This window comes from Sus scrofa, chromosome 3, assembly GCF_000003025.6.
Source record: "Sus scrofa isolate TJ Tabasco breed Duroc chromosome 3, Sscrofa11.1, whole genome shotgun sequence".
NCBI lineage: Eukaryota > Metazoa > Chordata > Mammalia > Artiodactyla > Suidae > Sus > Sus scrofa.
Window position 1 is genome coordinate 38,403,170 of NC_010445.4, and position 26,199 is coordinate 38,429,368.

At 44.8% G+C, this 26,199-nt stretch overlaps 1 protein-coding gene across 1 annotated transcript in view; it reads left to right on the forward strand.

Moving 5' to 3' along the window:
• Window positions 1-26,199, forward strand: part of CREBBP (CREB binding protein) — a 141,878-nt gene that overhangs the window by 14,804 nt on the left and 100,875 nt on the right. The window contains exon 2 of the mRNA XM_005662184.3: window positions 10,818-11,530. Coding sequence (XP_005662241.2) covers window positions 10,818-11,530 — 713 coding nt within the window. The remainder of the gene's footprint in view (window positions 1-10,817; window positions 11,531-26,199) is intronic.

The window sequence follows — 26,199 nt, forward strand, 5'->3', positions numbered from 1 at the left end:
TAGTTATGTGTTCATCTACAGAAAAAAATCCTAAATGTGGAATTAATGATTAAAAGGAATATGCATTTGTCAGAGTTGTGGCTAAGAGTCCAACTAGGAACCATGAGGTTGTGGGTTCGATCCCTGGCCTTGCTCAGTGGGTTAAGCACCCGGTGTGGCCGTGAGCTTTGGTGTAGGTCGCAGACGCAGCTCTGATCCTGCGTTGCTTGGGTCTGGCGTAGCCCGGCGGCTACAGCTCTGATTAGACCCCTAGCCTAGGAGTCTCCATATGGCGCGGGAGCGGCCCGAGAAAAGGCAAAAAGACAAAAAAATTAAAAAATAAAAAATAAAATAAAATAAATAAAAGGACTATGCATTTGTAATTTTGATCATATTGTCAGATTGTCCTCCCAAAGCTTAAATGTTTGTAGATTCTTAAAGCCTTAAAAGCTGCACCCTTCAAGCCAGCATAGACAAATCGCTGGGTATTTTTGTGTATAGTTATTAATATAGTCAATAAATACTCAAGTTATTCTTCAGCTTGTGACTTTCCATCATTTTGTACCTCGCAGTTGCTTGTGATTTATCTGTAATTTTATGGCGTACTTTTTTCTTCTTTTAAGACTGTATTTATTTGACCATGCCCACGGCATGTGGAAGTTCCTGGGCCAGGGATCAAACCTGTGCCACAGCAGTGACCAGAGCCACTGCAGTGACAACACCAGGTCCTTGACGTGCTGCACGACCAGGGAACTCCCAAGACTTAATTTTTTAAGAGCATTTTCAGTTTCACAGCAAAGTTGAAGGGAAGGTACAGGGATTTCCCCTGTACTCCCTGTCCCCACACATGCACAGCCTCCTCCAATATCAGTATCCCCCACCAGATGAAATATTTGATATGATTGATGAACCTACAGTGGCACATCATAATGATCCCGAGTCCACAGTTCATCTTAGGGTTCACTCTTGGTTTGCTACATTCTGTGTATTTTGACACATGTGTGATGGCAGGTATTCATCATCAGAACAGCGTATTTTCGGTGCCTTAAAAATCTTCTGTCTTCCTCCCATCCATCCCCCCCCACCAAAAAAACCCCCACAGACTCCTGGCCGTCAGTGATTATTTTTACTATCTCCATAATTTTGCCTTTGCCAGAATGTCATGTAATTGAAATTAGGTAGTCTGTCTTTTCAAATTGGCTTCTTTTTTTTTTTAATTTTAATTTTTTTTTCAGAGTAGAGTTGATTTACAATGTTGTGCAGCTTCTTTTTTGTCCCCCCGCCCCTTTTCTTTTTATAGCTGCATCTGTGGCAAATGGAAGTTCCTAGGCCAGGGGCCGAATCTACAGTTGCAGGCCTGCACCACAGCCACGGCAACCCACGGATCAAACCTGCATCCTCACAGAGACTGTGTTGGGATCTTAACCGCCTGAGCCACAGCAGGAACTCCACGTGCAGCTTCTTTCTCTTAGTAATATGTATTTAAGTTGACTCCACATCTTTTCATGGCCTGATAGTTCATTTCTGTTTAGTGCCGAATAGCATTACATTGTCTGGATGTTGGCGTGCGTTTTGGACTTAACGCGTCCATTTCCTCTCTCAGAGCCCACATACCTCCACATGCTGTCCACTGACACTTCTGCATCTGGAGTCAGATCTTTCCACTTTGTCCTGACTTGATGTTACGGACTGCCGGTGACAGCTCCCAGCATTTGGGGCAGAGGACCCAGTCTCTGGAGTGTCCACTTGCCGTGGTCACGGGGTCTGAGATGGCCCAGCACTGGTGTCTAAGGTTGCTTCTGCAGAGTCTGAATCCTAGCTCAGCCCCCACATTCCTCCTCTAGGACTTTGACGGGTTTGCAGGATGGATGGGCAGTGCCCCGCCTGGTCCCAGTGGCCCTCTCAGCCACTGAGATGTGGCGGGGAACAGTGAACCCCTTTCTACTCCAAACCGTCTGATTTCCGTTTGGGGTTTCTGGGTGGTTAATGGTTGGTCTCGTGGTGGCTGCTTCTGTGACAGTACCTTCTTCCCCAGCTTTGTTCCACGAAGGCTTTTCTCCACCCTTCAGGGCTGAGGGAGGCGGCACACAGACCACATTTGGGAAACTTTTTTTTTTTTTTTTTTTTTTTTTTTTTTTTTTGTCTTTTTTGTCTTTTGTTGTTGTTGTTGTTGTTGCTATTTCTTGGGCCGCTCCCGCGGCATATGGAGGTTCCCAGGCTAGGGGTCCAATCAGAGCTGTAGCCACCAGCCTACGCCAGAGCCACAGCAACGCGGGATCCGAGCCGCGTCTGCAACCTACACCACAGCTCACGGCAACGCCGGATCGTTAACCCACTGAGCAAGGGCAGGGACTGAACCCGCAACCTTATGGTTCCTAGTCTGATTCATTAACCACTGCGCCACGACGGGAACTCCTGGGAAACTTTTAAACTGTCCTGGCTTTCTGGGAATGGCACTTCCTGGGAACTTCTGAGAACATCACAGGAAGATAAGAGGCTGGCTGCTCTTCCGGGTCTCTCCTGATTTCGGACACAGTGTGACAGAGAACTTCCACTCAGTGCTGTCTTCTAATCCTCGGCGGGCAGACTTTTATGCACGTCTCAAGTCGTCCTGGTCAGCCCTGCAAGGAGTGAAGGCCTGACAGCGGGGCTTGCTCCCACGGAGGAAGGCCTGGGAGGAGGTGGGCCGCTCAGCCAAGCCCACGTTGATTCTTGCGCAGACAGGGATCTGGAGAAAGCGGGGGCGTTGTTGTTGTTGTTCAGTAAGTAAGATCACTCTTCAGCATCAAGTAAAACCTCATTATTCTGCACTCATTTATGCACCTGCATGAAAGAAGCCTGAATCACAGAAGATTTTAGTAGGAATTTGCTTTAATTCTTTCCTAATAGTTATTGTAAAAAAGGTAAATAAAGGTTAGATGTCTTTTAGGAACTCGAAATGCCTAGATAAAATTTATTTGTAATGGCATAAATGCCAATAAAATAGAGCTTTTTCTTTTCCTTTTCCTCTTAATAAAATTTTTTTACTTTAATTCTCTATTGTTGGAGAGTTGTGCCATTATCTGCATAATCCCCAAGAATTTTCAAAGCAAAGTAAGCTTTAGTTCTCTAGTAGAATCATCAGAGATTATCAGGGCTTTACCGCATAGAAAAGACGGTTGTCGGCACGGTCCCTGCACCAGGCGTAGCGTGTGTCTTCGGCCCTCATAGCAGCTTTGGAAGATGGGGCAGTGACAGTGATGATAACTTATGTTTATGGAGCCCTTACCACACGCCATGCTAACTGCTGTGTACACATTGTGTGGTTTAATTCTTTCACCAATGACCCTGCAGGCAGATACTATTTTCTTTCCTTTTTCTTTTCTTCTCTTTTTACAGCCGCACCTGTGGCATACAGAAGTTCCCAGGCTAGGGGTTGATCAGAGCTGCAGCTGCCGGCCTACGCCACAGCCACAGCAACACCGGATCCGAGCTGCACCTGCACCAGCAGTACTGGATACCTAACCAGGGATCGAACCCACATGCTCATGGACACTACATCGGGTTCTTAACCCACTGAGTCACAACGGGAACTCCACAGATAGTATCTTCATTTCTAGTTTAGAGCGGAGGAAGCACACACAGAGAGGAGGTGGTGGTAAGTGTTGGACCTGAATTAATACCTAGCTGAGTACTTTTCTCACTGCCCCACACTGCTTCCTGTCTGGTCAGCGTCTAATTAGTAATATATTAATAAATGTGCCAGAGAAGTCTAGAATGGTCTCCAGGTCAGCCAAGGCTCATAACCCTGTGAAAAATGTCGACATTCTGTGGAGTCTTCATCTTCAGATGTGAGCTTTTTTGAAAGGCATCACCCTTTTTGGATCAAGTTTGCTTGCTTTTTATTTTTTTTTGAATTCAGTTTTGACTTAGGAATTGACCATTCTTTCTGTAAATTCTTACAAGATTAGTGAATAAAAGTGCTCAGCTTTTGAGAGCTCTCAAGATAAGAGTTTTTAGGGCCGTACCTGAGGCATATGGAGGTTCCCAGGCTAGGGGTCATGTTGGAGCTGTGGTCGCTGGCCTACACCGCAGCCGCAGCAACTTGGGATCTGAGCTGCATCTGCGGTCTACACCACAGCTCACAGCAACGCCAGATCCTTAACCCACTGAGCGAGGCCAGGGATTGAACCCACATTCTCATGGATACTGTGTCGGGTTCTTTTCCACTGAGCCACGACAGGAACTCCCAGTAGTCATGGTTATAGTACAAGTAATGCCAAGGAAAATCTAGAGAAATCCTGGGGGAAAAATGAAAGCAGCCCTTTTTCGCAGGGAATAAGGGCCACGGAGAGAAGTGGCGGTGAGCGGGAAAGAGAAGACACCTCTGGGAGGGGAGTTTCCTGCTCGGAAGGAGGGGCTCGGGAACACTGAACAGCATCTAAACTCGTACGTCGTGTGTTTTGCACACTGCCATCTCTCCTTCTCCATCACAAGTTTTAATCTTTGTATCAACCATAGGATAGCGGGTCCTTGATACTGAGGTCTAGCCAGAGAGTGAAATAGACTTGGCTGTTTCCTGGATGATAGAGAGGCAGCCTTAATTAAGGAGGGATAGAGAGGAGTTCCCTTCGGGGCTCAGTGGTTAACGAATCCAACTAGGAACCATGAGGTTTGGATCTGGCGTTGCTATGGCTCTGGCGTAGGCCGGTGGCTACAGCTCCAATTCGACCCCTAGCCTGGGAACCTCCATATGCTGCAGAAGCGGCCCTAGAAATGGCAAAAAGAAAAAAAGAGAGAGAGGTAAAGAAAAGGATGAGTAGAACAATGTAACATTTCAAAAGGCTTTTGTTCTCTTTGTTTCTGTTTTAGGAAAGTAGTAATAACTGTTAAGATGACTGCTGGATATCTTTGGCTAGACAAGTAACTTGTAAAAATCGATATTGTGTATCCTCTGTAGGTGGTACTCTTCCCTGTAATTCCTTCTCTCAGCCTCCCCATGTTTGTTAAGGACCTCATATATGCCAGACATTGTACGGTAGGCACTGGGTAGACAGGATCCCTGCTTTGGTGGTACTTACAGCCTTGTGAGTTCTAAGAGGAAGTTGATGGTATGATTTTAAGACTCACTCATTATGTCTGTAGAGTGTGGAGGAGTTCCTACTTCTGGCCAATAACACAAGGTGTGATATACTGGTTTGTTCACATATTGACAGAAAAATCAATTCTGTCAATGCAGAGAATTTGGGGCTCCTAATGCAGTTCAAAGGAGAAAATAGAGTATTAGGACAAAACGGGAGAATTCAGGAAACCTGAGGGGGAGGGTGTTTCTACATGTTTAGCTCATGCATTTGGAAAAATTCTTCAGGCAATACTGGTTTCAGATGCTGTTGGTCAGAGTGAGTTAGTCACTTGCCTAGTATTTGATTTTATAAAATGAGAAGCCTTTTTCAGCATACCTGAGAGTCGTTCATGCCCTATTTTAAGGGAAGGTGAAATATCGACTTCCAATAGTGATGAAAGAGGATGAATCTTAGGGCCTGTGTGGGATGCCCTTGTCTTCCAGGGCTCAGCAGTGACTGTCCCCTGGACAGTGTGTCTCTGGTCTGAAGCGAAGTGTCCTCGTGGTCGTGTGTGGGGCTGAGGCCCAGAGGGGGCCTGGAACCTGGCAGAGCTGGTGGGAGGTGGCTCCCCTCTCTCCATCCCCCTTCTTCTCCAAATGCCTTCAACCAAGAAAAGTGATTTGTGGTTCCTCAGGGAGCTGGTGACTGGAAGCTTTCTCCCCCCAATGCGTAAAGTTCCTGGGTGGCAGCCAGGAAGCCCCCCAAAGAGAGAAAATTCCTGTTCCTGGCCACGGAAGCATGACAGGCTGTTTGTTGTGTGATGAGGCAGGTCTTCCGCAAAGGGTGAACCCCTGGAAGGCAGGGTGGGGTCCACACATCCCATTCCGCCTCAACTTTGTCGTCTCCCGGGTCTGTCCCCTGGTGACTTGGTGGAGAGAAAGGAGTTTACCTGGGCTTGAAAGTGCTAGTGCTCAGTCTTGAATTGTAGGCACTTCCGATGGTTCAGATTGGTGTTGCCCAACCTGTGTGTTGGGACACAGCTGTGTTATGTTGCAATAGCCTGGCTTTCCTGTTTTGTTCTCCTTTATGAATGTTTCGTTTTGAGTTAGAGAATAGGGGATCCTGGTGAGAAAGAGGGTGATGGTGTGATTAGGGATATGCCTTCCACAAGCTCTACATAACCCATCTTGTCTTAAAAAAAAAAGAAAGAAAAAAAAGCCCTGCTTGATATATGTGGTTGTGTACACATTCACGTGTGTTTGGACTGGGTAGGTGACGACATAGAATTAGTCAACCCTCTACACCCCAACAGCTGTGAGATGTGCTTGTGCTGAAACCGGATGCGAAAAAGTGGTCAAGGTGGACCAAATGTGGCGACCAGTAAAAACCAAAACATAATAAGCCTGCCTCAGCCATAAAAGGTAGTGTGCATTTGGACTAGAACAAGAGTCAGTGTGAGAGTGGCAGGGTGGTGGGTGAATTTTTAACGGTTAAGACGGGTTTTGTGTGGGATAGAATGAAATAACCAGTATCCTTGGCCCCAAGCGCTCTATTCCTGTGTTCGTGGTGCAGTCTCGGGGTTCCCCATCTCTGTTTTACGCAGAGATTAACATGGGGCTCATGATTCAGCCAGGATTTGAACTTGTGTTCCGCTTCCGAGGGTTCTTTTTGCATTTCCAGTTCCAATTTCAATTTGTACACCGCACTAGGGACCCTGGCGTTGACCCTGCTGTGTTTGACTGTTCTTCTGGATTTACCTTCTGTTGTCCTGGCTTGTCTGCCCTCTTCCTAGGAAGCATTTCAGGACTCTTGGAAAAGCCAGTCAGGGGAGAAGCAGCAGGTCCTTCCAGGCATTAAATGCACAGTGTCTGTAGCTGTCTTCCCTCTGGTTTACAGTGCTTGACATTTCACCCCCCTTGGCACATAGGAAGGACACCTGACCTCTGTCAGAGGTTTCCATTTTTTGGTTTCAATGGAGTTTCGTTTTCGTGTTCATAGATTAAGAAATATTGCATTAGGCATTCCTGTTGTGGCTCAGAGGAAACGAACCCAACTAGGATCCACGAGGATGGGGGTTTGATCCCTGATCTCGCTCAGTGGGTTACGGATCCGGCATTGCCGTGAGCTGCAGTGTACGTTGCAGACACGGCTTGGATCCCGGGTTGCTGTGGCTGTGGTGCAGGCCAGCAGCTACAGCTCCAATTCGACTCCTAGCCTGGGCACTTCTATATGCTATAGGTTTGGGCCTAGAAAGCAACAAAAAAAAAAAAAAAAAAGAGAGAGAGAGAGAAAGAAATACTGCATTAAACACACACACACATTGATTCTTTTAAGAGTATTGAGTAAACACTTGTGTACATGTGGACAGAACCTTAGGAAGGCAACAGATAAAAATATTGGTTATGTTGGAGGGTCGTTATCATTTGTTTTGCACTTTACTTCATGTGATCTTTGTATCTGGAGACGTTAGTGAGCCTCCAGGTTCAGGACAGCACAGAAGCATTAAAGCTCTGGCATGGAACCGCCAAGCCCAGGGCAGCACGAGAGCCGGTAGTTGCCAGCAGCAAGCCCCGGTTTCCCCAGAGCTGTCTGCTGCGTCCTGGAGTCAAGCCCTGTTGTCTCTTTATAGTTAAGTGTCCTGTCACCACGAGGAAGCTACTGCAGATTGAGGGACATTCTACAGAACAACGGGCCTGTGTCGAAGGAACCTTTCTAGGATGAAGGAAAAGCCAGAGACACAACACCTGAGCCATTGGGATCTTAAGTTGGAGTTTGGATCAGGAAAAATAAGTGTGATAAAGGGCGCTGTTGGGACAACGGGCCAGATTGGAGTAGGGGCAGTCAGCGTGTTAAGTGTTGTATCAGTGCTGCGTGTCCGGGCTTGTGTGCAGGAGGCTCGGGGCGGAGCGCTGGGCGGGCGGGGGAGAGAGAGACTCACGCCCCCTGCAGCCGCGCTTGCTGCTTCTGCACAGCAGGGGGGCTGGGTCCACTCGCGGGGCATCTCTGGCACCTTATGGCCCGGCAGGAAGGTGCAGGCGTGTGTCTGCCTCGGGCTGGGAGGCGGGTTCGTAGAGAGGACCCGGCGGCTGAGGAGGGGCTGCTCCGTGCAGCCGGGTGGCTGGAGCGTCCGCACCCAGGCTTCGCCGTCTCGCCGCCGCCGAGGGAGGGCCGGGCCTGGGCTCATCAGGACTGGGAGAGCGCGCCTCGGACAGAGGGCTGGCCGCCCGCGATTGGGACCCGCTGCCTTGTGGCCCAAGGTGGGCTGCGTCGGGAGGTGCCTGGGAAGAAGGGCGGGGACGTGGGCAGGGGCCACGTCCTGATGGCCGCCTGTGCTGTGGGAGGAAGTTTGCACGCTATCCGTCCACGTGCTGGGCATAGCAAGAGGCCTTCAGCTGCAGGCACCTGTAAGCTCCAGCTGGAGCGGCTTCAATGCTAGGAAGCGTGTTTTCTGTCGTGACTGCAAGTCTGCAGATAGGGAGGTTCCAGGGTTGGGTGACTTAGCCCAGAGGTGCCTTCAGGAACCTAGGCACTTGGTATTTTTGCTGCAGCCATCCTTAGGGTATGAAGGCTGTCCCCTATCCTGGCTGAAGAAGGTGGCCACAGACCCCCGTGCAAATCTAGTGAGGAGAAAGGAGATCTCTTTCTGAGTGTCCCTTAGCCACTAAGAAGGGAAATGGCCATTCTGCCGTCAGTTCCCTTGGGTGGGTGGTGTCACCTGTGAGAGGAAGGTGAGTACGGTGCTCCTTCGCCAGAAAGGTGCTGCCCTTCCTGGGAGGAGCACGGGGCAGCCAGCTGACGGGGTTGTTGGGGAACCAGTCGTTGGGATCTGCACCTTGGAGAAAAGGATTTTCACTTTCCTCAAAGTGGGTGTTGGGAGGGGGAGTGTCCTTGTTAAAAAAAAAAACAACAACAACAACATACACACCCCACCCCACCATCTTCCCAGTACGAGTGTTTCTGGCATATTACTTTTCAGCTCCTGCCCATATGCCCGTCCTCTGATGCTAGGCTCCCTCTGTGTGCCGTCTTGCATGCAGTTCCTCCTGCATGTTTTTACTTGTCATATGTTTCCCTCTGTTTCTCCAGTCTTCGTAATTATTTTCACAGGTGTATAATGTTTTATGATATTAAGCAGCAGTTAAGCCTCTCTTACTGGGCATCAGTAATAATAGCAAATATGTGTGGAACACTTACCACCCACAGGCCCTGTTTAAGAGCATTACTTTGATTAATTTTCATTTAGTCATCACAACAACCCCGGGAGCTATAGTAGCCATTGTCACTCCCGATTTCTAAATGAGGAAACAGACACAGAAAGTCTAAGTAACCTCCCCAAGGTCACACAGCTAATAAGTGGGGAGCCAGAGGCGAAGCTGGCATTCAGACACTGGCATTCAGTCGGGGTCTCGAGCCATGAGAACCACTAGGTTCAGCTGCCTCTGGGTGTTGTTTGCACTTGTTTGAGTCACGAATAATTTTACGATGAATGTATTTTTGCACTCGCCCTTCCAGCCAGGTTGTTGTGGGTGTGAGCAGTGCATGATGAGCGCGGGACTAGAGGTGGCGTGTAAAGTCCTCATGAGAGAAACGTTACTTTGAGAGGGACCTGCAAGAAGGGGCTGCTTTAATTTTTATGTTTGATTACTGGGAAGGATGATCTCTTTTGTTTATTGTTCTGTCTTTCTTCATGATACTTACCTGCTCATGTCCTTTGTGCATTTATTCTTGGAGTTAGTGTGCTTTGCATCTTTTTGTAAAATTGACTTTAAGCCTCTCTGCATAATTCAAGAATTTTTTAAGCTCCTATTTTCTTTTACTCATAACTGTTTTTAGGTTCTATGTATGTCTTTATTTCCTGTAGCTTCAACACTTTGAGAAATCTCATTTTCTATTAAGGCTAGCTTTTTTTAATGTAGTTTAATTTTTAACTATGTAATTACATAAGGTTAGGCTTGATTTTAATTTCCCAAAATTGCTATTAATCTAACCTGATGCCCGATTACTTTTTTACAGAAATACATTCTCAAAAGTATTTTAGCATCATCATTCAGTGAACTTGTTAACTTCCCATTGTTTTCCTTTAATTTGTCTGCATTTGCCTTATATCACACTATTTAATTACTGTTTTAGAATACATGATAAAATCCGTCATTTTAGGTAGCCCTCCTCTCATCTCTGTTTCACTTTGAAAAATACCCTTCCTGCTTTTATCTTCCCAAATGAACTTTCAGGTCATTTCGATGTTACTCTTTTTTTCTTTTTTTTTTTTTTGGCTGCATCCACAGCATGTGGAAGTTCCCAGGCCAGGCTCAGACCTGCACCACAGCAGGGACCCAAGCCCCTGCAGTGGCAATGCTGGATCCTTCACCCACTGTGCCGTGAGACAACACTCTTTTTTTTTTTGTCTTTTTGTTGTTGTTGTTGTTGTTGTTGTTGTTGCTATTTCTTGGGCCGCACCCCCGGCATATGGAGGTTCCCAGGCCAGGGGTCGAATCGGAGCTGTAGCCGCTGGCCTACGCCAGAGACACAGCAACGAATGATCCAAGCCGCGTCTGCAACCTGCACCACAGCTCACGGCAACACCGGATCGTTAACCCACTGAGCAAGGGCAGGGATCGAACCCGCAACCTCATGGTTCCTAGTCGGTTTTGGAGACAACACTCTTGATGTTACTTTTGAGACGTGCTAGTGTTCCGTGTTCTGTGCCCCTTTAGGTTAAGATCATACTCATACATGACAGTAGGAGAGCTGTTATGGTTGTTTAGGTTCTCATTTCTATTTCTGTTTAATTTCTAGATTTTGGATCATTGTTTGACTTGGAAAATGATCTTCCTGATGAGCTGATCCCCAATGGAGGAGAATTAGGCCTTTTAAACAGTGGGAACCTTGTTCCAGATGCTGCTTCCAAACATAAACAACTGTCAGAGCTTCTGCGAGGAGGCAGCAGCTCTAGTATCAACCCAGGAATAGGAAATGTGAGCGCCAGCAGCCCCGTGCAGCAAGGCCTCGGAGGCCAGGCCCAGGGGCAGCCGAACAGTGCGAACATGGCCAGTCTGGGTGCCATGGGCAAGAGCCCTCTGAACCAGGGAGATTCTTCTGCCCCTAACCTGCCCAAACAGGCAGCCAGCACCTCTGGGCCCACTCCCCCTGCTTCCCAAGCACTGAATCCGCAAGCACAAAAGCAAGTGGGGCTGGTGACCAGCAGCCCTGCCACGTCGCAGACGGGACCTGGGATCTGCATGAATGCTAACTTCAACCAGACCCACCCAGGCCTCCTTAATAGTAACTCTGGCCATAGTTTAATGAACCAGGCCCAGCAGGGGCAGGCGCAAGTCATGAATGGGTCTCTTGGGGCTGCTGGCAGAGGAAGAGGAGCTGGAATGCCATACCCTGCTCCGGCCATGCAGGGGGCCACCAGCAGCGTGCTGGCTGAGACGTTAACACAAGTGTCACCACAAATGGCCAGTCACGCAGGACTGAACACAGCGCAGACCGGAGGCATGACCAAGGTAAGTGAGCCTCTGGGCTTTGAATGCTTCCTCCTGAGCAGGGCCGCGCACCTGTCCTCCTGCAGCCTCTCCTCCTGCGCCTCCCACCTGGAAGAGCCTCGCCGGGTATTCTGAGCTCTTCTCTCCAGGGTACAGATCTCTGCCCTGTGTCTTTATGATGGGAATTCTTGAAGAAGCCAGCGGTAGGGTAGTAGACAGTTGAAAACAGGGAATGAGTGGAGACTGGCAGCCACTTTTCAACCTCTGAGGAGAATGTGTGCAAATAGGACCACATGGTTCAGAGAAGCAGCTTCTGCTGGGAATCAGCTTTTTGTGGCATCCGTGAACCTAAAAAAGGCTCTTTACCTCCGCTTCACGCAGCCGACCAGGTTCCTGCTCCCTGTGCTTTTCCCTTTTTACAGCCAAACAGTGGAATATCTTTTGTCACAGTCTCTGCTTTCCCAGTGAAGAAGCCGGGTTCCAAGTTTGTCAGCTACCTGCCTTAACAGGGAAGAGGGGGCATGGCAGAGCCGGGGGCATCACTGGACTTTGGGTCCTACGAGAAACTCAGAGTAATGGTTCTCACTGTGGTGTTCCCAGACTAGCAGCATCACTGGCACCTAGGAGCTTGGTAGAGGTGCACAGCTCCCGACTGCAGGTGGTGTGAGGCCTGTGCAGGGTTGAGAGCTCTGCTCCAGGGAAAGAGCTTCCAGCTGGTGTGTAGGGTAGGCACTGAACGTGGGGAACCGGGCAGTCGGGCAGTCAGGTAGATTGGGAGACCCCTGGCAGAGTGAGAGCTGATAAGGGATGAAAGCATGGGACTGATCCCACCGAAGCGCCAGGCACCGAGATGCGCTGAGACAGAGGCTTCTCTGGTGCAGCCACCGGTGCCCGTGTTTCAGGCAGCATTTGGTGCAGCAAATTCTAGATCACTAGGACAGTTTAGGCTGTTGTTTGGATTTGATCAGTCCCAAACTAGGGGAAAGCAGAAGTAAAAGTAGAGGACAGTTTCCCCACAAGGCTGATGCGAGCGCTGGGTCGTAGTTACGGACCCTGTGACTGGCTCAGGTTGCAGAGGGTTTTGTTTTGTTTTGTTTTTTGGCTGCACTTGAGGTGTGCAGAAGTTCCCAGGACAGGAATGGAACTGGAGCTGCAACAGTGACAACGCTGGATCTTAACCTACTAGGCCACCATGAAACTCCTAGAAGGTTTAAGAAATAAGTGTGAAGTAATTCCCGACATTAAAGTTGCATTTGTCTCCTTTGAAGTATTATTAAGGGGAAATGTGAACTTCAGTTAGTTGTCCCTGGATTTGAAGAGGCGTCTGTGCGTGCATGAACCTTTTAGAATTGGACCGAGCGGAGATTTCTGTGGGTTTAGGGCTTCTTGAATAGGTGGATATCTCTTCCTTCCTGCTTCACTTATCACCCTGCCCCACGCTGTTACAGAAAACTATTTTGGGGAATTTGTCATATGCAGAGGTAGACATAGAACCCTTGATTAATTTTAAAAAGTTATTGACGGCCCCAGGGAGATTTCTTTAAAATGTGGATTATGTCTGTCAGTATTCGCCACATGAGATACTAGAACAGAATTTAAAACACAGGCAGACGTTCCGTTAGCATTAAGGACAGTGATGCCACGTGTTACAGCCTCTGGAGAACTCCTCTCTGTTCCAGTGAGAGAATGAGAACAAAAAGAACAAATAACGTCTTCATGGTTTATGAAAATAGTTTTGACATTTTGGTCCCTGAAAGGGCCTGAATCCCTCATCTGCACTTGGGGAGCTGTTGATAGTTTATGTACCCCTGCAGGTTGGGCTTGGCGAGCCTGAGCCCAGTGCCCGTCTCACACGTCCGTGAACGCTTTCCTCATGTCCCCAGGGTCCTAGCGGTCAGGTAGTCGTGATTCGTCCTTACAGATGTGTCTTTCAAAAGCTTTATAATCCATGTTGTGTTCAGTTGATAGGGCTCTCAGGAATCCGTTTATCTCTAGGATCCTTACAGTTTATTTGTTGAAGAACCTGGTGGTTTTGCTTGTTTTTTTGTTTGTTTTTTGGGTTTGTTGTTGTTCTGGGGGTTTCTTGCAGTCTGAGCTTTGCTGGTAATGTCTCTTTCACTCCATGTTCCTCCGTCTGCCAAGCCTTTTCTGTCCTTTGTACAGATGTTTTTTTCCGAACACCACTTGGTGAGTATTCACTGTGTGAAGATCAAGCCGCATTGGTGGTGTGGGGGCAGCCATCCCTCTTCCCTCTAAGTATCCCATAGAGGCTGCCATGTGGACTGGTGTTTTTGAAAGGTTGTATGGCCTTGGATTGGGACAAAAGAACAAATAGTGGTGGACAAATAGTAGGACCAAGAGACAAGTTCCTTTTAAGCCAAGTAAGATTTTAAAATGGGCAAAAGAAACTTTTTTTAAAAGGTAATTTTCTTTTAAAACTTATCATTATGGAGTTCCCATTGTGGCTCAGCAGGTTAAGGACCCAGCATTGTCTCTGTAGGATGCACGTTCGATCCCTGGCTGTGCTCAGTGGGTTGAGGATCTGGCATTGCCATAAGCTGTGGCATAGGTCACAGATTCAGATCTGGTGTTTCTGTGGCCGTGGTATATGCCACAGCTGCAGCTCTGATTCGACCCTTAGCTGGAGAACCTCCGTATGCCACAGGCGCAGCTATAAAAGGGGGAAAAATTATTACAAAGGAAACGAAGATTTCCTATAAAATAATTCAAATAGTTAAAAAAAAAAAAAAAGCAACTCCTCACTTCTTACAGATAACCACTTCTATACAGATATACTGACACACATCCTGGTTTTTTTTTTGTGTGTGTGTGTTTTTATTTTGTCTTTTTGCCTTTTCTAGGCTTATGGAGGTTCCCAGGCTAGGGGTCCAATCGGAGCTGCAGCTGCCAGCGTATGTTATAGCCACAGCAACGCCAGATCTGAGCCACATCTGCGACCGACACCACAGCTCACGGCAATGCCGGATCCTTAATCCACTGAGCGAGACCAGGGATCGAACCCACAACCTCATAGTTCCTAGTCGGATTCATTAACCACTGAGCCACGCCACGACGGGAACTCCATGACACACATCCTTTTTAAAACTATTTCATTTTGTTGGAGTATGGTTGATTTACACTGTTGTGTTAATTTCTATAGTACAGCAGAGTGAGTCAGTTATACGCATGTATACAATTACAAAATTTTTTATTGGCATATAGTTGACTTATGTTAATTTTTGTTTTACAGTGAGGTGATTCAGATAGATACAAATATATTGTTTTTCATATTCCGTTATGGTGTATCACAGGAGATCGAATACAGTAAGACCTTGTAGCTTATCCATCCTGGATGTAATAGTTGGCATCTGCTGATCTGAAACTCCTGGTCCTTCCCTTGCTCAGCCTCGTCTCCTTGGCAACCATGAGCCTATTCTTTAGGTCTTTGAGTCTGTTTCACAGATATGTTCATTTGTGTCATATTTTAGGTTCCACGTACAAGTGGTACCATCTGATGCTTGTCTTTGTCTTTCTGACTTACTTCCCTTAGCATGATCGTCTCTAGGTCCATTCGTGTTTTCAGTGCAAATGGCTGAGTAGCGTATTCCATTGTGTGTGTGTACAGCTTCTTCTAATCCATTCGCCTGTGGATGGACCTCCAGATTGTTTCTGTGTCCTGACTATTGAGAATGGCGCTGCTGTGAACATAGGGGTGCACGTATCTTTTTGAATGAGGGTGTTGTCTGGATAGATGCCCAAGAGAGGGGTTGCTGGATCATACGGTAATTCTATTTTTAGCTTTTTGAGGAGCCTCCATACTGTTTTCCATAGTGACTGTTCCAATCTACATTCCTGCCAACAGTGCAGGAGGGTTCCCTTTTCTCCACACCCTCTCCAGCATTTGCGGTTTGAGACTTTTTAATGGCGGCCATTCTGACTGTGTGAGGTGGTACCGCATGGTAGTTGTCAGTTGCGTTTCTCTAGTAATTAGTGATGTTGAGCATCTTTTCACACGCGCAGTGCACATCCCTGTGTCTTCTTCAGAGAAATGTCTATTTATGATCTTCTGCCCATGTTTCGATGAGGTTTTTAGGTTTTTTGTGACTGAATTGTATGAGCTGTTGGTACATTTTGGAAACTAAGGCTTTGTGCGTCACATCATTTGCAGATATTTTCTCACCATCTATGTTTTGTCTTTTCATTTTGTCTGTGGTTTCTTTTGCTGTACAGAAGCTTATAAGTTTGATCAGCTACCATTTGTTTCTTTTGTTTTTATTTCTATTGCCCTGGGAGACTGACCTAGGAGCACATGGGTGTGATTTATGTCAGAGAGAATGTTGTTCCTGGGTTCTCTTCTGAGAGTTTTATGGTGACTTGTCTTATATTTAATTCTTTAAGCCATTTTGAGTTTATTTTTGTGCATGGTGTGAGGATGTGTTTTAACTTCTTTGGTTTAGATGCAGCTGTCCAGTTTTCCCAGCACCACTTGCTGAAGAGACTGCCGTTTCTCCGTTATATATTCTTGCCTCCTCTGTTGAAGTTTAATTGATTGTAGGTGTATGGGCTTATTTCTGGGCACTCTTCCACTCTTCCACTGGCCTGTATGTCTATTTTTATGCCAGTACCATGCCATTTTAATTTCCGTATCTTTGTTGTATTGTCTCAAGTCTGGAAGGGTTATGCACCTGCTTTGTTCTTTTCCCTCAGGATTACTTTGTCAATTCTGGGTCTTTTATGGTTCCATATAAATTTTAGGATTTTTTTTTTCAAGTTCTGTGAAAAATGTCATGGGTAATTTGCTAGAGATTGCATTAAGTCTATACATTGCTTTGGGTAGTATGGCCATTTTAACAAAAAAAATATTTCCATCCGAGAGCCTGGGATATCTTTGCAGTTCTTTGGATCCTCTTCGGTTTCCTTTAATAATGTTTTCTAGTTCCTCAGTGTATTAGTCTTTCACCTCTTTAGTCAGGTTTATTCCTCATGGTTTGTTTTGTTAGTTTGTTTTGTTACTGTTTTTGATGTGGTTTTTAAAGGTTTTTTTTTTTTTTTACATTCCCTTTCTGATATTTCATTGTTAGTATAAAGAAATGCAGCCAATTTCTGTACATTAATCTTGTATCTTGCTACCTTGCTGAATTTGTTAATCAGTTCTGGTAGTTTTTGTGTGGAGTCTTTAGAATTGTTTATATATAGTATGTCTTCTGCACATAATGGCAAGTTTCCCTCTTGTCTTGTGGTTTGGATACCTTTTATTTCTTTTCCTTGTCTTGGCTAGGCCTTCCAATACTATGTTGAATAGATTTGGTGAGAGTGGGCATCCTTGTCTTGTTTCAGAGTTTAGTAGGAAGGCTTTCTTTTTTACACCATGAAGTATTATATTGGCTGTGGGTTTGTCCTATATAGCTTTTATTACATTGAGATACGTTCCCTCTGTACCCACTTTGGTAAGAGTTTTTATCATGAATGCTGCATTTTATCTAATGCTTTTTCTGCGTCTCTTGAGATGGCCGTGTGGTTTTGTCTTTTGTTGGTGTGTGTATCACACTGATTTGTGTATGTTGAACCGTTCTCGTGTCGCTGGGATGAATCCAGCTTGGTCGTGGTGTGTGATCTTTTTCTGAACACACATCCTTTTTAACATACGATGGGACATAAGCACCTTATTGTTTTATGTCACGGTACGTCCTAGATACCTTTGCCTGTCAGTGCACACCGATTTTTCTTTTTTTCTTGCTGAGAGCAAGGTCTTGCATTTGATGAGGCACCACAGTTTGTAAAGTGCTCCTCCGGTGATGAACATTTGGGTTGTTTCTCACCCTGGCTTTTCGTTAGGACCAGCAGCGCTGCAGGGCATATGTCCTTGTGTGGGCCTGTCTATATGCATCGTGGGATAGATTCTGAACAGCGAGGTCACTAGGTTAAAGGTTCTGTTCCTAAGGAGTTCCCGTCGTGGCGCAGGAGAAATGAATCTGACTAGCGTCCATGAGGACGCTGGTTCAATCCCTGACCTCGCCCAGTGGGTTAAGGATCCGGTGTTGCCGTGAGCTGTGATGTAGGTCGCAGGCGCAGCTCGGACCCCACGTTGCTGTGACTGTGGCGTAGGCTGGCGGCTACAGCTCCGATTCACCCCCTAGCCTGGGAACCTCCATATGCTGTGTTCGGCCCTAAAAAAAAAAAGTTTGTTTTTAGAAAGTAGTTGTGCATAGTTTAACCACAAGCAGCCACATTAAAAAAAAAAAAAAAATACCACTAAGGATAAGAACTGAAAAGTTAATCTCCCTTAATTTTTGTCCTTCGGTTCTCCCTAATTCTCTTACTGAAAGCAACCACTGTTTCTTATCTACCCTGCAGAGAGGCACAGCGAGGCATCGGTGTGTGTTTGTGTGTCTCCCGTAAACATGAGGAGTAGTGTAGTATAGCCTCTCCCCCGCCGCCCCCGCCCCCTCGTGTATACATATGTAAACACCTCCTCTCTGCCCTGAACGACGTAAGCTGGACGTTGTCCTGTATTAGACGGAGCTCTCAGTCCTTCTTTCTAGGTATGGTACAGTAGTAGTCTCTGATTGGGCTATATCTTCATCCCTAGGACGAGTGCCCCAAAAGCTGTACACGGAGATCGTTTCCAGAGTTTTGCTGATCTCACAGTTTTTCACTTGTACACACATCTTTGGATAGCCGAACGTATCTGCTGGATAAATTCCTGTGGGTGAGGCGTTCTCGTGGTGGTGCAGTGGGTTGATGAAGTGGCTTGTCTCTCTGGAGGTGCCAGTTTGAGTCCCACCCCACACACTGGGTTAAGGACCCAGCATTGCTGCAGCTGGAGCGAGGTTGCAGCTCCAGCTCAGATTCGATCCCTGGCCCAGGAACTTATGTATGCCTTGGGTGCGGCCAAAAAAGAAAGAAAAAATTCTTGCGGGTGAAATTTCTGGATTAAAGGATATTGACATTTTTAATAAGCATAGATATTGTCAGATCCTCTCCAAAAACAAACATTGTGCTTGTTACACCCTTACCAGCAGCACGTGAGTCCCTGTGCCGCACATTTCTCACTAATACTGAAACCAGTCTTGTGCTAATTTGCTGTTCTCTGAGGCGCATAGGCAGAATGTCTTCTCATAAATTCATGTGCGTTTGTCTTTGCCGTTGCTCATATTCTCTGTTGGTTTTTCTCTTGCGTTGTTTCCCATTTTTTTCTTATTGGTTTGTGTTCTTGATATTCTTTGTATATTAAAAGCTAAAGTCTTTTAATGAATGAAAACATTTTTCTTTTTATTTGCGAAAGCGTCTTTTACCGGGAGAATGGCCACATAAGTTCCAAGTTTTTACCAAATGGATGTTTTCAGTTTTGTTTTTTGTTTTTTGTTTTTTTGCCTTTTTTAGAGCCGCTTCCGAGGCACTTGGAGGTTCCCAGGCTGGGGGTCGAATCGGAGCTGTAGCCGCTGGCCTACGCCAGAGCCACAGCAACATGGCATCCGAGCCGCGTCTGCAGCCTACACCACAGCTCACGGCAATGCCAGATCCTTAACCCACTGAGCAAGGCCAGGGGTCGAACCTGCAACCTTATGGTTCCTAGTCGGATTCGTTAACCACTGAACCACGACGGGAACTCATGTTGTTTTAATATAAGAGAGATGTTGATGTATGTGTCACCTTGGTAATCTGGCCACTTTATGGAATCCTCTTATTTATTCTAATGCTTTTTCAGGTGGTTCTCTTGGGTTTTCCTGGTATCCAGTCATCTTTTTTGCATTATTGATACTTTTGTCTTCTCTTTGCCATTATTCCTGCCACTCTTTATGCTCTTGGGCATCCCTGTCTTGTATCTGACTTAACTAGAGATGTATGTCGTGTTTTATTATTAAGTATAATGTAAGCTTTGGTTTTCAGTCTTTTTAAATTGGGGTGTAATCTCTTCCTCATTTATTAGATGTTGGATTTTATCAAGTCCCCTTTTGCATCTGTGGGGCTTACTTTGTGGTTTTTCTCCTTTGTTGTATTTACGTGAAAAATTATCTCAGTGGGTTTTCTACTCCCCAGTTGAGCCAGCTCTGTAATTGTGAAATTGAAAGTTAATGTTTTGCTGAATTTTATTGGCTAACTTTCATTTAGAATTTTTGCTTCTCACTCATCAACAGTAGGATTGACCATAGTTCTTATTAGTGTTTTGGGAGGTTTTGCTATCTGGGTTGTGTTAACTTGCTCAGAAAGTGTTCGGAAGCTGTTCATATCTATTCTCTGGAACAGTTTCAAATTTGAATGACCTGAGGGACCTTTGGAGAATTGAGAACCTTCATCTGTACAGCCGGATGAGCCTGAAACTTTTTTCCTAGAGGGTAGCTTAAGATCTTTGACAGTATTCCTGCCATTTTCTATAGACATTGACCCTTTTAGGCCACTGGTTTCTTGAGTCAGTATATTTTTATTTTAGAAAAGTCTATACATTTATTTTTATTCTGAGGAAAAACTCAAAATATTTTTTTTTACTCTTCATTAACAAATGTTAAGTGAAAACTGTTCCCATGTTACAGATTAAGAAATGTAGGCATGCAGAATAGAAAGGAGAAATTATTTAATTAAAAAATCATATCATACCTTGTTAACATTATTGCCATTCTGAAATGGCTTGTGTTTTCTATTTTATTTACACTTTTTTTTTTTTTTTTTTTAATGGCCGCACCTGCAGCATAGGGAATTTCCAGGGTATCTGTGGCAACACCAGCTCTTTAACCCACTGTGCTGGGCTGGGGATCGAACCCACACCTCTGAGCTGCTGCAGTCCGATTCTTAACCCACCGTGCCACAGCAGGAACTCTTAAGTGTTCTATTTTAAATGTTTGAGTCATACAAAATTAGAAGTGAGAAAGTGGAAATAATCACAAACATCAGGTAAGTGTGAGATTATTTTTTTGCAAAACTCTAAATTGATTGTAAAATCTGGATAAAAAGAACTTCTATTAAAATATAGATTGTAAAACTGATCTAAGAACAGCCTGCACAGACCCTTAGCCGGACTCCATGGGGCAGCCCTGGCTCTGCTTGTGTTCCTGGAAAGTTACTCAGCTTCCCTCTGTTCCCCCCATTCTTTCTGCCTCCACTTCAATAGTGAGACATCTGATATGTTATCTTTCTGGTAGCATCATCTAGAAAATGATGGTAGCATCATCTATTTTCTACAGAAAATAACCCAAACGCTTGTCTTTTTGAAGGAAAGCAAAAGAAGATATTTAAAGAAAATTTTTAGTGGGGATTGGAAGCCATACTCGAGTTCTTCTCCTGGCTAGAGACCTTGCGAGTTGTTCTGCACAGGGAAGCCAGACGCTGGTAGAAAGAGGAAGGGTATTGTGGCCAAGGGGTACAGAATCTTTCTAATTCCAAGGTTGATAAGTGCTTTCACAGCCTTAGAAATAGTGTCCTATCTTATAAGAAAGAAGGGTCCTATCTTATATTGAAAAAGGGGACCCAAATTGTTTCATAAGCCTTCTTCTTGGGGTTTCAGTTAGGTCTTATTTTTGATGGAGTTTTTTTGGAATATTCTTTTTTTTTTTTTTAAGAATGTAGCTGGAGGAGTTCTCACTGTGGCACAGCTGTGGTGTAGGTCTCAGCTGTGGCTCAGATTCAGTCCTTGGCCGCGGGAACTTCCATATGCCGTGAATGCGGCAACAAAAGAAAAGAGAATAAAAACGTGGTTGGAAAACAGGGAGCTGGCTTTCTCTGGAGCTCTCCCTGAGGGGGGAAGGTTTGATTTAGATCCAGACCCCCTGGACTCAGTCAGCCAGCACTTTGGTTGGATGGGATAAAGCACTTGTTCTCAGACTTGCGTGTCCAGCGCAGTCACTGCTGGCTTGGTAATCCAGAGGGCTGGGCCCTCCCCAGCCTTCCTGAGTCTGTAGGTTTGGGGTGGGGCCTGAGAAGTGCCGTTTCTTGCCAGCTCCCTGATGACCGAAGTTGTGCTGGTCAGGGAGCACACTGTGAGGGCTGGCATGCTGGAGGAATGGATTAGCAGTGTGGAGTCTGTAAGAAATCAGTGGGGCCCAATTGCCTCTTGGAAGTGAGTGGTTCACCTCCGTTTTGGAATGGTAATCAAAATTTCTAACGTTTGGAGTTCCCGTTGTGGCGCAGTGGTTACCGAATCCGACTAAGAACCATGAGGTTGCGGGTTCGGTCCCTGCCCTTGCTCAGTGGGTTAACGATCCGGCGTTGCCGTGAGCTGTGGTGTAGGTTGCAGACGTGGCTCAGATCCCGCGTTGCTGTGGCTCTGGCGTAGGCCAGTGGCTACAGCTCCGATTCGACCCCTAGCCTGGGAACCTCCATATGCCGCAGGAGCGGCCCAAAAAATAGCAACAACAACAACAACAACAATAACAACAACAATAACAACAAAAAGACAAAAAAAAATTTCTAACGTTTAATAGCAAGAGAAATAATACTGTTACATCTCTCTGATGCTTTTTCTTATGTTATGTCATCTCATTGATCCTTGAAATAATGCAAAGAAAATAAGGAAATTTTTTATTAATGAAATTCTAATTTGGCTTTTTTTTTTTAAAAAAAGATCACAGTGGATATAAACGGTCAGTTTATAGACTGGAAAGACTGAGCGCTTTGAATGAATACAGTGTGCTCTGGGATCATTATGTAGCTCCTCTAGGCACAGGTTTTGGGTAGAAATATTAAGCAATTTTACAGTAGCTCCGTAATCTTTTTTGTGACCTTAGTGGAGAGTATGTGATTCAGAATGTGCCCAACTTCCCATGATGATTATCCGTGAATTTATTTCTTTTTAAAACTTTTTAGTTAAACGAGATCGTGTATGTGTATTTCATGGCTTACCCACAGATGGGACCGACCTGCTGCTGCTACTTCCTCCCCCTGTGGTCATTGTTAGCAGCTGCATCGGCAGCCCAGACGGCCTTCCCCAGACGCAGTACAGCAAGTGCTTGAGAGGAGAGCTGGGATCTGGAGTAAGCTGCCTCAGTTCAAGTCCAGGCTCCACTACTTATTAACTGTGGGAAAGTCATATAATCATTCTGGATCCTTAGTTGTTTGTCTTTTAAGTGAGGGTTATAATCATCTCTGCCTTTGAGAATTGCATAGATTAAAAGGGGATGGTGATATTATCTATCCCATAGAACTGTTGTGTGGATTAAATGAGATGTTGTGTGTGTAGCTCTTAGCAGGGTCTAGGTTTACTGAAAAACTTTTAAAGAAGATTGATTAGTTAGCTGGCTAGATGCTTTTCTTACATAAAGGATCTGAGATAATCACAACATGTTTGAAGTGATGAGTGAGACTGCTTTTCTGCTGTTTCTAGATAATTATTTTCTAATTAAAAAAAAATAGTTGTGGAGTTCCTGTCGTGGTGCAGTGGTTAACAAATCCGACTAGGAACCATGAGGTTGTGGGTTCGATCCCCGGCCTTGCTCAATGTGTTAAGGATCGGCATTGCCGTGAGCTGTGGTGTAGGTTGCAGACACGGCTTGGATCATTCGTTGCTGTGTCTCTGGCGTAGGCTGGCAGCTACAGCTCCGATTCGACCCCCAGCCTGGGAACCTCCATATGCCGCAGGAGCGGCCCAAGAAATGGCAAAACAACAACAACAAAAAAAAAGTTGTGCAGGAGTTCCCATCGTGGCTCAGTGTTAATGAATCCAACTAGGAACCATGAGGTTGTGGGTTCGATCCCTGGCCTCGCTCCGTGGGTTAAGGATCTGGTGTTGCTGTGAGCTGTGGTGTAGGTCACAGAGGAGGCTCAGATCCTCTGTTGCTGTGGCTCTGGTGGAGACTGGCGGCTACAGCTCTGATTAGACCCTTAGCCTGGGAACCTCCATATGCTGTGGGAGCAGCCCTAGAAAAGGCAAAAAGACAAAAAGGCCAAAAAAAAAAAAAGGTTGTACAAAATTTGAAAGTCTGGGGAAGAAACCATTGCCCATATCACCTGGTTCATAATTGGTGTTTTCCCTACCAGCCAGTGTTTTATCTCTAATTATGTATCTTTTTAAAGTCAAAGTTGGAATTATATTTCCCTTTTTAGTTAACTTTTAACTGATTGTTTTCTGCAGCACAAACTGAATGAATGCTTTGGATGGTTGCCACATTGAGTCCTTTGCTTTGATAGGTCTCCAGGGTGACTGCTTTGGAGAGTATACTTGTGAGAAAGTATATTTCAACCCTGGTACTTTCAAACTAAAGGTCAACAGTTAGGATCTGGAATTAGAGAGCTACATGTACTAATTTTTTAAATATGTTGTCGTTTTACTATTTTAAAGGTGTAATGTACACAGAGTGAGTTCCTTGGAATCCCTCCCTTTCCCGCTTCTCTCCACCTCCATCCCTGGAGTTACTGCTGGCTGCTCTCTCCGTGTTTTACCTGTTTTCAAACTTCATATAAATGGAACTGTGTGATATGGGGTTTTTTGTTTGGTTTTGGTGAGGCTCTCTTGCCCATCTGTTTTTGAGATTCATCAGTGTTGTCGCCTGAATTCCTTGGTTCTTTTTAATCCTAATTAGTACTTCATTGAACTTACCATGATGTGTTTACATTGTGGTAGTTTCTAGTTTGGAGCTATTAAGAGTAAAGTTTCTGTGAACATTTTTGTGTAAGTGTTTGTGTGGACATAGAAGTTTTCATTTCTCTTGGATCAATAACTAGGAATGGGAATTGACCGGATTAGGAGGAATCCACTCCTGGACTGTCGTCCAGGAGCCGTCAGACTGTAGCTCATGGGCTGTATCTGACGTACAACCTAAGGATGGTTTTAATATTTTTAAAGGATTGGTTGAAAAATAGACAAATAAATAAAAGAATAAGGGATGGAAACTATAGGTCACCTGCTAAGACTAGAATATTACTAACTGGACCTTTACAGAAAAAGTCTGCCACCCCTATTCTAGTCTGTTCTATTAATCTGCTTATTTCTTTAGCTTTATAATAAGTTAACATCGTGATGCTTAATTTCTTATTTTCATTTCTGTTTAATTTCTAGATTTTGTGTCAGTGTTTTACTTGTCTGTTGCTAATATGGAGAAACATAATCAATTTTTCTTTGTTAACATTATATCCTGTAATCTTGCTAAACTCACTTGAGCAAGGTTAGCTGTAACTAGCTGTTTGATAGGGGCCTTAGAATTTTCTGGGTCATGTTGTCTTTGAATAAAGACAGTTTTACTTCTTTTTCCTAAGGCCTTTTGTTTTTATTTTACTGCTCTGCTTGACATCTTCAGTACAGTATTTTTTAAAAGTGGTGAAAGTGTATGTCCCCTGTCTTACTCTTGATCATTGGAAGAAAATAGTCATTTATTGGGTCTGGCGTTAGTGGTAGACTTTTAAAGATAGCCGCCTTTGGGTGGAAGAACGCCCATCACTGGGCATAGTTTGCTGAGTCTTTTGATCATAAATGTTGCAGGATTTCATCAAATACTTTTTTTGCATCTCTTGAGATGATCAGAGGGATTTTCTTTATTCTATTTAATGTGGTAAAGTACATCTTTCTGAATGTTGAACCAACCTTTTGTTCCTGGGGTAACCTCCCTCGCTCACGATGCATTATTCTTTTTATGTGTTATTGGATCTGATTTATTAAAATATGGTTTAGGATTTATGCTTCTCTTCATGAGGGGTATGGGTCTATAATTTTCTTGCAATGTCCTGATTTGGTTTTGGCATCAAAACGAGAGTGGTTTGTTCCCTCTTCCTTCTTTTCTGGGAGAGTTTAGTATTCTTTAAATGTTCGATAATATTCACCAGTGAGGCCAGCAGGATCTGGAGTTTCCCTTGTGGGAAGGTTTTAAATTATGTTTCAGTTAGTTTAATAATTCAAATTAAGCTATTCAGATTTTTCATTTTTTGTGTTAAGTTTGGTAATTTGTACTTTTTAAGGAATTGATGCATTTTCTCTAAGGTCTTGAATTTATTTGGCATAAAGATTTTCATAACATTCCTCTAGTTTCCCTTTAATGCCCATAGAATCTGTAATGATGTCCAAGGGCCCCTCTTTCAATCTGATGCTTATAATTTTTAAGTTTCTCTTGTTTTTCTCTGATCGATCTAGGTAGGGGTTTTATTGATGTTTTCCGACAGCCAACTTTTGGATTTTCAACCTTTTCTCTTTCTCTGTCATTGCTTCTCTCTTTGTTATTTTCTTTCTTCTGCTTTGGGTTTTCTTTGCTCTTTCTAACTTTTTTTTGTGGTAGATGCTTAGGTCATTGATTTTTATACTTTTCCAATTTAACATTTGAACAATAAATTTCACCCTAAATCTTGCTCCCACACTGCATTTCATAAATTTTGATAGGCTTTGTTTTTATTATCATTTAATCAAAACATTTTTAGGCGTTCCCGTTATGGCTCAGTGGTTAACGAATCTGACTAGTATCCATGAGGACCCGGGTTCAATCCCTGGGCTCACCCTTTGGGTTAAGGATCCAGTACTGCCGTGAGCTGTGGTGTAGGTAACAGATGCGGCTTGGACCCAGCATTGCTGTGGCTGTGGTGTAGGCCAGCAGCTGTAGCTCCGATTCGACCCCTAGCCTGGGAACCTCCATATGCCATGGGTGCAGCCCAAGAAATGGCAAGAAAAAAAAATTTATATTTGTGATTTCTTCTTTGATTCATGTTCTTATGTTGACGCGTGTAGATAATTTTCAAATATTTGGGATTTTTGCAGGTACTTTGTTATTGATTTCTAACTC